This window comes from Nesoenas mayeri (assembly GCF_963082525.1).
Source record: "Nesoenas mayeri genome assembly, chromosome: 3".
NCBI classification, from domain to species: Eukaryota; Metazoa; Chordata; class Aves; order Columbiformes; family Columbidae; genus Nesoenas; species Nesoenas mayeri.
Genome location: NC_137544.1, coordinates 52,378,140 through 52,390,947, shown reverse-complemented (window position 1 = coordinate 52,390,947; position 12,808 = coordinate 52,378,140). Strand labels below are relative to the sequence as shown.

The 12,808-nt window shown below is 44.7% G+C and overlaps 1 protein-coding gene across 1 annotated transcript in view; it reads left to right on the top strand.

The window, feature by feature from the left end:
* Positions 1-3,738: 3,738 nt before the first annotated feature.
* The window catches only part of MCM9 (minichromosome maintenance 9 homologous recombination repair factor), a gene marked incomplete at both ends in the record, with an annotated part of 45,695 nt that continues 36,625 nt past the window's right edge, over positions 3,739-12,808 (top strand). Inside the window, 4 exon segments of the mRNA XM_080342078.1 lie at positions 3,739-4,048; positions 8,503-8,816; positions 10,832-10,913; positions 12,001-12,203. Of these exon segments, the coding sequence (XP_080198204.1) occupies positions 3,739-4,048; positions 8,503-8,816; positions 10,832-10,913; positions 12,001-12,203 (909 nt within the window).

Sequence of the window (12,808 nt, the reverse complement as noted above, 5' to 3'; positions counted from 1 at the left end):
TCGACCACATTCACTCTGCTTAGCCTAAAGCTTTACCTAAGCAGTGGGATCCACGAGCCCTTCTCACACAGCCTTGCCAGCAGCATCCCAATTGCACGGGGGGGTTGGGACGCATCAACTGGCCCCACCACAGCATCAGCAGGCAGCCTTGGTTCTCTCCTGGGATGCTTCCAGATTGAGGGCATGCACTATGTTCTGTAAACTGAAAAACAGAGGAGTTTTTATGCTTCATCTTTTCTGTCAGAACCACTATCAGAAGTGACCTGAAAGCAAAAATAGTACTATTGGCTTATGGAATAGAGCTATTCAAATTGGAAAGCAAAGACAAAGCAGGAAAGCATTCTGAGCCCAGGACAAGAGAGCTTTTCAGGCTGGGAACTGCCAACACTGTCTCCATCCACTCATTTGAGATAATTACTTTTTCTTGTCCAGTTTTGCACCATTATTTCAAAAGGGGCTACCGTATGGATTTTCAATGGGTGCGATGTATTTTTTGATGACTGCTTTTTTGAGTAAACATTTCTTCGTTACTCAACCAAGAACATAACAGTTACTAGTTATTATTAGACAATAACAAAATGATAAATACTTGAGTTTTTTTCCTTGCAGTAACCACCGCCTAATCGCAGCCTTTACACGCCAGTATCAGTTACTTGCTCTGTGTTTGTAATGCCCCGCTCCAGTTGCAAGCTGCTGCATTATTTTCCATCCTGTTGCTCTAGTTGTTTGGGCTACAAAACACAGTCTGAGGAAGCACAGACAGACAACTCCAGGAAATCAGGAAGATTCCAGCTCTGCCTTACCAGAAGTCTGGTCACTGTCCTAATCTAACAAATGTGTAGAAACAGCTGTGTCTCAGTGTGGCAAAAAAAAAAGCAGCCTGGTTATGGTACTGTGCAAGACAGCACTATAAACCAAGTAAAGCTGACGCTGAAAGTGTAATGTGGAGACAAGGCTTGCTTGACACTCCACCTAGGATAATCAGAGTTTTGAATTTTCATAGTTATCAATTTATGTATTAGGTGGAGGTCTCAGCAGTGCTTTCGCAGCCATAGCCATTCAATGAGTTCGAATAAGACCACTTCATAAAGCAAAATGGTTTTTGCTTTTAGAGACATATCTAGGGGTTAAAGCATTTCCCTTTTATAAGCCCCTGAAGCAGTCTTACACTTCGTTGGGAAACAAAACTCTTTGCTTCAGATGAGGATTAGGATAACATCTACAAATAACTCTGAAAAAGTTTGTACTTGCAAACAGTGCAGGACAGAAAAGCGAAGTTCTATCCATTGATATATTAGACAGGAGTCTTACACAGGAACACTCTTTGGATAGTCTGTGGAGCAGCAATTCAGATAAACATGATTCCTCATTTAAAGCACCTGTACTTCCATCAACAACCTTTTGCCCAAACATTTCAAGCCTCATCCCTTCTCTGCTGGCCAAATGCTTCTTGGACCAATTCACGGATGGCGAGATAGTCAATACAGAAAACAGAGATGAAGTAACCACTGTAGCTTTCTTATTTGTTAAGATCATATATCTGAATATGATTGGGAGAAAACACATGTAGACATTCAAATTAATTATCTTAGTTTGATTAAGATATTGAAGCTACATATCATAACTTGAAAATATGGGATCTAAAAGATATTTGTTTGAAAAGCATTGATTTTCTCCTCCACTAACTAAAAAAAAATACTAACATTTAGATTAAAATATGAGTTTGATATATTCTGATATCTTTTTATGATAGAATGATTGGCACAGTTCTGATACCTTGGTGGTAGTATGGTACACTTTTTGGATAAGACCTTACACAGGCAATGATTTCTGTTTTGATCGCGTATCAATAATTCTGCATTAATACAAGCCAACAATGAGAGGTTCTGGGAGTTAGGAGCTCAATAAAGAAGTTTTAAGATCCTCCGAACACTTGGAAGCGGGCATTAAGTTATTCTCTGTGATATCACAAGACTCAGCAGTTTCATTCGTTACAGCAGTGACTCAATTTCGAAACAATTCATTATTTAAAAAATATTCAAAATAGTTAAAGCATGTCACTCAGTTGTAATTCATGCTCAGAGGAAGGAACATACAGATAAGAAACTATCCAAAACAACACGCTGTAAATCCTGGCCGAGAGCAAATATTTTAAGCCTTCAGCAAACCCTATTTTCTGGCTACGTTAAAAATAAAATTTCCCAACCGGGCTTTGCTGCGACGTGCCTCCATGGAGAAGGGGGAACTGACCGCTTTGTTGGGCAGCTCGCTTTAAAAAAGCCAAATTTCGACTTCACGGGATTTGTAACCAGGGAGGGCGGCGGGGGGGTGGGTGCAAGAAGCAGTAGCAGATGCGAGGTTGAGCTGCCTTTGGGCCACCCGAGCTGCTGCCCAGCACCCTCCGTACCCCGACCTGCGACCCTCCCGTGCTGCGCACTGGAGCAGGTCCCTTTGCACCGGCGGCACACTGACATTTAGCCAAACAGCAGCAAGACTCCCCTGCTGTGGCTCACGGCAGCCAGAGCCGCTGCGATCACGCCGTAGCGCTCCCCCAGGCCACCCGGCACCGCGCTGCTCGGCGGGACCCGGGCTCGCCGCCCCAAAACGTGCGCCCGGGGCACTGATCCTCCCGGGGCACTGATCCTCCCGAGGCACTGACCCTCCCGGGGCACTGACCCTCCCGGGGCACTGACCCTCCCGCGGCCGCAGCGGCCCCGCGGAAGCGGCGCGTCCCCGCACACACGCCCGCTGAGGCACCCGAGGGGGGCGCCCGCCCTTCCCCGCCCGGCTCCGGCCACGCTGCCGGGCGGCTCCGCGGCCGCTCTCCGCCCCACCGCCCCGCTCGGCGGCCGCCTGGCCCGGGCGTGCAGCGGCGCGCAGGGGGCGGGGACGGAGCCGGAGCCGCTTCTCCTGCCGGGTGAGGGAGCGGCGGCGGCGGCGGGAGCTCGGCCGGAGGCGCGGCGGCGGTCTGCGCTGCAGGTACGGAGCGGGGCGCTGGCGAAGGGCTGCCCGCCTCCCCATCGCGGGGACGGGGGCGGCCCCGCACACACACTCCGGCGATGCGGGCGCTGGGAGCGCACCCGCGGCCCGCGCTGTCCGGAGGCGGGACGGGACGGCCCGGGGCAGCGCTCCGCAGCCGAACGGCCAGACCCGACCCGACCCGACCCGACCCGACCCGACCCGGCCCGGCCCGGCCCGGCCCCGGCGCGCCGCTCAGCGCCAGCCCGCCCGCGTTCAAAACTTGGCGCGCTGGCGGCAGCCGAGGCGGGAGCGGGAGGCCTGGCAGAGCGCGCGCCTGCCGCCGCTCCTCAGCCCCACCGAGTGACCGGAGGAGCCGATCGCCGGGTGCCTTAACTGTCCGGCATTAACGGAGAGGAGAGCGGATCCCGCCCGGCCCCACCACCCCTGCGGGGGGGCGTGAGGACCCCGGAACCCGCCTCTGTCCCCCGGGCTGACTGACTGACTGACTGACTGACTGACGCGGGGCGGGGCGGGGCGGGGTGGGGCGGGGCGGTTGGTCGGCGGGAGCTGCCTGTGGGAGGCGGCGCGTGGCGCGGCGTTCCCGCCAGGCAGGCGGCGGGTCAGGGCGCGCTGTGCAGAGGCCCCGCCCCGCCCCGCCCTCCCCCCGCCGCGCTCCGCGATGGGCTCGTCCGACTAAAAAGTGTTGCGATCGGCGGCCGACCGTACCCAAACCCTCCCCGTGTGACCGCTCTGCCTCCCGCCGCCCGCAGGAGCAACATGGTGCTGAGCGCGGAGCAGGTGAACCTCATCGGGCAGGTGTTCGAGTCCTACGTGCTGGAGCACCACCGGGACGACATCCTGGGCATCCTGAGGGAGCCGGACGATGAGGCGCACTACCCTGTCGTCGTCGACGCCCTGACGCTCTTCGAGACCAACATGGAAGTCGGGGAGTATTTCAACGCCTTCCCCAGTGAGGTCCTCACGATTTTCGACAGCGCGCTGCGCCGGGCCGCCCTGGCCGTGCTGCAGGCCGACACGGTCCCCACGCAGCTCAGCGCCAAGCACAACCTCCACGCCAGGGTCTCGGGTGAGTGGCAGCGCAGGAGCAGCAGCGAGGTGCTCTGGGGGCATCCCCCAGGCAGCACTGCCAAATCTGTAACAAACTATTGGCAGAACAGGTTTGATTTAAACACCTCCAGGGATGGTGACTCTACCACTTCACCTTTAATGAACCAGCCTCATAAAACATAATAAAATACTAGAGCGTTCAACAGTAATAATTAGTTTGATATGCTTTTGTATATAGTCACCCTGAGAAGACACATGAAAATGAGGCAGAAGGGAGAACTTAGCGCTGTCTACAACTACCTGAAAGGAGGTTGTAGCATGGAGGGTGTTGGTCTCTTCTCCCAAGTAGCAAGAGAGGGGACAAGAGGAAATGGCCTCAAGTTGCACCACGGGAGGTTTAGATTGGAAGTTAGGAAAAAAATTATTAATGGAAAGGGTTGTCAGGCATTGGAACAGGCTGCCCAGGGAATTGGTGGAGTCACCATCCCTGGAGGTGTTTAAAAGACATATAGATGAGGTTCTTAGGGACATGGTTTGGTGCCAGAGTTAGGTTATGGTTGGACTCGATGATCCTGAGCATCTCTTCCTACCAAAATGATTCTGTGATTCCATAATTCTTGCCGTTTCAGTGTTTGAAGGAGGAGGGAATGGCTAGTGCTTATTAAACAGTAAAGAACACATGCGAACACATGGAGCTGTGTGGGCATCCCTGATGGCGTATGTGCAATGGTTGGTGTTTGTTGCTGGATCAGGACCTACATCAAAACCTTTCCATGGTAAAAAGATGCCTCAAGTCAGCGGCTGATCCCACATTATTTCTCTTGTTAGCCAGAAGGTCTAAAGAAAAAAAAAATAGGGGAAAATATGTGGTTTGTATGATAGTTTTCCTTGCAGGTTGACTTCCTTACCATGTCTTTATTGGCTCCCGCTATCTCCCAGAAGAGGCAAAGTCTTAATTTTGAGTTGTCTTATAGCAACTTAATCTGAAATTGTAAACTTTATGCTTAACTAATTTTCATAATATTGCTTGTTATAAAATTGGAATGGGCTGTTGGAAGGCATGATCATTAAGAGAGGATTTTGTCATTTTTTCACTACAGGTTCTTTATTACTAGAAAATTGTTAGTAGCTTTGAGGTGTGGTAAATATGGAGTGCAGTTTCTGAGGTTAAAATGCGTGTTTTGTCTGTTGTGGGGAGCTGCGTCAGTGTTTGCACTGTCCCTTGTGGTCATTGCTGATTGGAGCTGTTTGGAGCTGTCTAGTCTGCAAAGCCTAGAGCTGGTGACCCATGTTTCCCTCCGCTGCCCCGTGCCGGGGTAGTATATGATCATTCTTCCTTTTGGCAGCTTGAACTTGAATGAATAATGTTTTTTTAATAGAACTGTGTTTTGCCACAGTAAATTTCATGTAAAATATTGTCATTAGAACACATACATCAGAAATACATTTAGCATGTGACTCTCATAATGCTATTTTCTCAAATTTTTTTTTTAGGGAAAAACTAAATGTCTTGCTACCTGTTTAGGTGTTCTGGAGCTTGTATACCACTGCTGGGTATGTGGTGTAAGAGGATGTCCTCTGTGTTGTACTGAAATTTGAAATGTCAGGCATCTTCCCGTACCCATAAAAATAGGAGTGAATTTAAACTTTCCCCCTAGTGTTCTGGGTATATTTGCATCAGTCAGGGCTTCAGCATGAAAGCAGAGTCATTTTAAGCTACCAGGAAGTATTATAAGGAGTAAAGCAAGGGGTAGATTGTCGCTGCATGAGTAGCGGTGCCTTTACGACATTCCTGCTCCTGTTATCAGCCTGTTGCTGAGCAGACCATTCCTCCCACAGTGATGTTTGGTCTGAATATTCCCTAATCAACCTCAGGCAAAATTAGCCACATTTGATCAAATAGCTTTAGTAACTAATAAAAGCAAGTATGACTGATCATTGATGGCAAAATTTATTTGGCAGACTCATAAATCACTCAGTCACTAAATGGGAGGGAAACTGGTGAAGAACAGGGTGTGGTTGTCCTCATGAGGTCCAGCTGGATCAAGAGAACATCTGCCCATGTAGTTTGGTTTATGTTCTGTACCGCCTTACTGAAGAAAAAAGAGCAGTAAGCTAAATGATCTGTAAGCTTTTTTTGTAGCCCAAAATTTCCCATGATAATTGTTACCTTTCAGGTGGATGCTGTGTTCTGATTACCTTCATGATTCTTGTTTTGGAGTGCTGCTTCCCATTCCTGTGCCAAATGGGAATGAGGAGAAGGGGCTGCACTCTTCTTGGTGGGAGCAGCAGGGAACTACCTGGAGCGGGGCAGAGGGGATCTGCATGTCAGGCTTGGGCTGAAGTGAGGAAAAGTGTTTTTTGCTTATGCCAGGTATATGAATGCAATCGTAGCATGTTCATGCTGATATGGACAGGGCATAGAATCACAGAATAGTTTGGGTTGGAGGGGACCTTCGAACGTCATCTAGTCCAACCCCATGCAATGAGCAGGGATATCTTAAACTAGACCAGGTTGCTCAGAGCCCCATCCAGCCTGACCCTGAATGTCTCCAGGGATGAGGCATCTGCCACCTCTCTGGGAAACCTGTGCCAGTGTTTCACTACCCTCATTGTGAAAAATTTCTTCCTTGTGCTATTTAGGAGATCAAAAAAAGGACTCGGGGAGTGTGACTGTGCAGTGATTAACAATGGATGATTACTCTGGGTTCACTGGAGAAAGTAAAAGATTAATTTCTCTATCTGAATTTTAGCATTGTAGGAATTTGATTGTATAGCTTCTGCTTTTGCTACAAATCCGTTAAAAGATTTTTCCTTAGTTACCATTAGCCTGAGCACTGCTCTGGCTGTTACTGTTGGCTAAGCTGCTTCTAGTAGTTCAGTTTTACGTGTGATTACTAATATAGTGAAGCTGATTCAAAGAGGCACGTACTCCAAGAGTTTGTCAGGTAGTCTAATATGATCAGAATGAAGCCTCTTTTTCACCCCGTCCAGGCTCTTCTCTCTTCAGCATTCACAGAGCTGATCATGTAGTAAATCCTGACAGCAGTGCTGGAGCTCTCTCTAGTGTAAGATGTGTTGTATTTTGCAAAGGTTGTTGAGCTGCACCAGTACTGAGCTGAGAGAAAAAGATGCTGAAACAGTTGGAAAATCAATGTGTTTTATCTTTTTAAATTTTTCTTTCCTGAACTGAATAGAAATGCAGACCTGTGGCAGAAAAAGAATTTTCGGCAGGTTTGGTAGAATATATAAATAGCTTTGTTACAGTCAACCAGAAAAAAATGTTTGCAGTTGTACATAATACTTATATTTCTTTTCCAGATTATTTGATTCCTTTCTACTTTATTTTTTTCACTTTATTCTGTTACCTTTTAAAATTAGCTTAATATTTTAAAATATTTTCTTCAAACAAATGCAAAAGGTCAAACACTGCTTAAAAGCATTGAAACAGAATGTTTCAGCATGTCTGAAGTAAATATATGAGGTCTTTTTTTTAGCAGCCAAAGCTTCTAAGAAGACTTGACCTAAATGCACTAATGGTTTTGATCCCCTTAGAAACATCGTTTTCCAGCAGATTTATTATTTTGCATCTCTGTTTCCTAGCTCTGTTTTGGAAGTAAAGCTAAGAGAGTATTATAAGAGCAGGTAATTTATTTTTAAGTTGATAATTATTAGTATCCTGTAGCTCATATGCTAACTTCCAAAGACGCAATATTTTGATGCTGTCCTCAGGCACACATTTCAGACACCATTTATTTTTATAAAGACTTTATAGGCTGTTAAGGTAGATTAGTCTTCCGAAGGATTTTGGCTACATGTGTGAATGCCAGAGAGGAATCAGTACCACACAGAACTGGCTGTTGGGGTGGAGTTACCGGAGAACAAGTGTCACGAAACCGTGCTGTCACTATTCATTTGAATGTACACGTGGGTTTTCTTCGGTTGTGTTCATAACCCCTTTGTATTCTTTTTATGCCACCTTTGTTGTGCTTGAGGGTTACTGGTATGCAATGTGAATTTCAGGTCAAGTGCTCACAGACTACGAATTTTAAATTCGCTTAGACTTGAGAATTCACACAAGATTAAGAGTTAGACTTGTCTGAACCACCATTAAGCAGCATAACTAGAATTTTGTAATCCAGATAAGCCAGTTGTAGAATAAATGGCGTTTGCCAAAAGCTCATTTAAATTAATGAACAGATCTGAAAACATCAGGATCCATTTTCCACAAATGGAAACTGTTCGTGACTATTCAGGCCTTGGCAAGAGCGGGAGAGTAAAATGGCAACATTTTCTGATTCAGATATAAGGTACAACAGATGAATAGTTGTATCACATTTGTGAAACAGTAGTAAAAATGGCTACTGTTAATATGTCTGGTTGGTTTTTTTTTTCTAGTCCTTCTGTTTCACTGTATTTTAAGTCCGTGTTTTATACGCAGAGCCTTATGCTGCACATGTTTTTGTTTAACAGGTTTGCCTGTTTGCCCAGAGCTGACTCGAGAGCACATTCCTAAAACTAGGGACGTGGGTCACTTTTTGTCTGTCACTGGGACGGTCATACGCACCAGTTTGGTGAAAGTGTTGGAGTATGAACGGAGTTACATCTGCAATAAGTGCAAGCACGTGTTTGTCGTCAAGGCTGACTTTGAGCAGTACTACACGTTCTGTCGTCCATCGGCCTGTCTCAATGAAGAAGGCTGCAACTCAACCAAGTTCACCTGTCTCTCTGGAACAACCTCTTCTACCTGCTGCAGAGACTATCAAGAAATCAAAATTCAGGAACAGGTAAAAAAAGTAAGGTGGAGAAAAGCGGGCATATTAAGGTATAGATGTCGCAAGTGTGAAAAGCATGAACTTATTAAAGGGCTTAATTTCCTGCTGGAGTAAGGTAATTCTGCTAATTTTGGTGAGACTATTCAAGAATTAAGTTTATCCCATCATCATTGATAAGTTTTTCATACTAAGATAAGTGGAAAAGTTTTACAGATCCTACTGTCGTTTAAAACAAATGCCTGAAAAATACGGAAAGAAGCCAGAGAGCCTGTTGGTCAGAGATTTCCAGTCAGAGAGTTACAAATTTATACACATGTTGACTAAAATTCCATTATTAAGTACCTCCATTCAATAATGTACAGCACACCCAGGGTCTGTCCATAGACTGAATGTCTATGTTGAACCTTTATAACACCAAGTAAGCATTGTTTCTCTCGCATACTGTACGCGATGCTGATGTTCAACATCACTTCTGAGGATTAAAGCGAGCCCAGTGGTGGCCAAGGCCAGCTGTGGCAGTGTAGTGCGGTCAATACGTGGTCTGTTTCCTTTAGCCAGTATTGAACTCCACAATTACTGAATGTGTGCTCCACACAGAATTTACATTTGTTTTTCTGGAGGGAGCCCTGGGTGGAAGTACAGCCAAGCTGGAGGAGTAAGAAACAACTGGGCCTCTTTTTACGGTAGCACATAACTAAGACAGAACTGGCACAGGAAAATCTACACTGTATGAAAATTGAGAATAAGTAGGGTATATTGCAGGTGATGTTTCTGTGTTTGTATGCTCATTGTCTTTTTTCATAAATCTTTTCCAAGATACCTTTAGTTGTTTCAGGGTCTTTATTTTATTAAGAGGATAGTGGTGCCAATCTACATGAAGGATGTATGAAAATAGAAATGTATCAAATAAGAAACAAAGCCCTGAAAAGTTCAGGATACCAAAAAACTAAGGGAATAAAGCTAATTAAAGGAAATAAGCCTTATGTTACATGTTCATATAATGATTGTTTCTGACATATGGCTTCTATAGCTTCTTGCATGTTTGTTTTACTGTGTGGCACACAGACCACTATGATGGGAAGGATTTTCAGTAGCATGGGCTTATTCAACACAGTGAAGTTAAACCGGGAATGAATTTCACTCATGTTTCCTACTGAGCTCTGCCGGTAGCTGTGCATGTGCCACCAGGACTGACAGTGATGTGAACTGCCTGTGGCCATTTAGATAATACCCAAGGATGAATTAACCTTCCTAGGCACTAGAGAGTGAATAAATCTGGAATTCTAGCACATGTGACTGGTGCTGCAGAACGAAAATGTATTTCTGGTTGTTGTTCTTGTGCAGTGCATATTCTAAAAACCATTGCAAGCTTTAATGGTAAATGGAAAGATTGCTGGTTGGAAATAGACTGTGACAAGATTGCATAGACTTTGCCCTGGAGAAAAGAAAAAGAATTACAGGAGTTACTGGCCCATTTGTCAATATATATTTGTCCAGCTGTGTGTGATTTGTTTTTTCTTGCTGTAGATTTAATCCTTGACACCTAGGTGTAAACTAACATTTCATATGTTAGCGAAATTTTGGTTAAATACTAGAAAAACATAGAGAATAATCTTTCATTATATACTACAGTGAAAGGTTATCTAACTCATGGATATGCTTCAGTACCCAAAGTCAAGTTTGCATATTGAAGAAGTATCTAAAAACATCTAAATTATTTTTTTAAAAAATCAACTCTTTCAAATGACCTCTTTTAATGAGCTTTCTCAGCAAGGTATTGAAATCACACAGCATCTCCCAGGATTGAGCACCATCAACTAATTTAATGCCCAATCCAGTTTCAATTAATATCAGCATTGAACTTCCATTAATAGGTTCATGGCAGCTGTTTACTGTGTGAGTTTGGTGAGAAAAAGCAAGGACTGACCTCAGTTTCAGGAGAGGAATGTAGCTGCTTAAGCCAGAGCAGCTATAAATGGCTTTTGAAAGGTGCTGTTCTTAAGAGTTTTTTCGTTCTTGTCTCCTAGGTCCAAAGACTGTCTGTTGGGAGCATCCCTCGTTGCATGGTGGTTATTCTGGAAGATGACTTGGTGGACAGTTGCAAGTCTGGTGAGGATACGGCATAAATCCCATGTGTTTGTACCACAAGCATTTTTATTTTTCCAGTTGAGACAATTCTTTGCCAAGGAGGCTGTCAGTGCTGAGGGCTTGTTGAATGAGAGACGTTCATCTGTCACGTTCCTGTTTCAGCTTGGACGTTAGCATGGCAGTTGAGGACTATTCTAGAAAATGTCAGACATCCCAAACGTAATGTGTTGTGACATACAGAAAGAATACTAAATCTTGATAGTGTGAGAACACCAGTCCTCTAGAGGAAATTTGCCTCCATCATCACACAGTGCGTGGTGCCCCTCTCTTGGTTCGGAGACCTGGGTAACCTGACCTCCTGCAGGTGGAAAAAGCTACTTGGCATTCAAAAAGAAAGCTTATTGGCAGGAGAACATGTGAAGAATTGTCAAAAAATCCTCAAATAGGCACATACCCACAAGCAATTAATCTCTGGTTGTATTTTCTCAGAAGAAAACTGTGGCCAGAACAAGTGATTCTGGAATTCACAAAAGTTACTGGAAGACAAATAAGTTTTGATTAATGTTTTTGTATAGTTAATCTAACTGAAAGAAGAGCTTCTACAGTTTAGCGTGTACTCCTCTTTTCTAAAAGAGGAAACAAGCAGAAGCACTCCTTTAAGAATTCACCTAACTTAAACAGAAGTAGAAAGACATAGCATCTTCCTACCACAGACATAAGCGATTTACTTAATGTTTGTTTTAGACTTCTAATAACTGCAGGAGGTTTGCTTTTTGTTGTTGTTGTTTTGTTTGTTTGTTTTAACCTTATTAACTGAAACACAGGGTCTCATTGCATTGTTACGAGGTGGAGCACTGGAACAGGCTCCCCAGGGAGGGGTCACAGCCCCAAGCCTGGCAGTGTTCAGGAAGAGACTGGACAACACCCTCAGACACATGATGTGAACTGTGGGGTTGTCATATGCAGGGGACAGGAGTTGGACTCGATGATCCTTGTGGGTCCCTTCCAACTCAGGACATTCTATGATTCTGTGATCATACATTACATCTAACATATCTGCATATATCGAGTGAGATGTTATTTTACTAATATATGTTGTTACCTCCAGGAGATGACATCACAGTGTATGGAATGGTAATGCAGAGGTGGAAACCTTTCCGTGAGGATGCACGCTGTGACTTGGAGCTTGTTTTGAAAGCAAACTACATTAAAGTAAACAATGAGCAGCTAGCAGGGGTTGTAATTGATGAAGAAGTCCGAAAGGAATTTGAAGACTTCTGGGAAAAGCATAGGAATGATCCCTTAGCAGGTTAGTAGTTGAAAGCTTATAAGTTGGGCGTGTCTTCAGATATAAGTGAAATGAGGAGTCAAAATACAGTGACCGAACACATTTCCCCCCCATTATCCTATCCCACCACCCTTTCTTCCAAAACTGCATTTTTTCCCAGTGCAGGAATATGAAATTCTTACTTTAATATTATTGAGAAAAAAAGTACTGAGCATACTGCATTGATCTTCCTTCTTTTGAGCTTTCTAGTCAAGTGTATTGTGGAACATTTAACAATAAATTAGAAATAATCTAAGTATCAGAGAAAAAAAAATGTTTTATAATCACCAAAGGAAAAGCGTACCTCGAGAAGGAATAGTGCGGACCAGATCTGCTTTTAGTCAACATAGCTGTTGACCTTGGGACAAGAGATCTGATTCCCTCTCTCTGCATCCCAAATTAAGCTGTGAATCTTTACCACATAGTTAGCACATCTCATCTTTAACTTGACTCTTGGATGCCTAGACTCTTGATTAAGTGCTGTGGAGCCTCCTATCAACTATGAGAGAGTCTCCCAATTCACAGTGGCTTCCAGAACAGCCAGAGTGTTCAGTACTTTGGCTCCTAAACTTATCATGGTCTGCAGTCA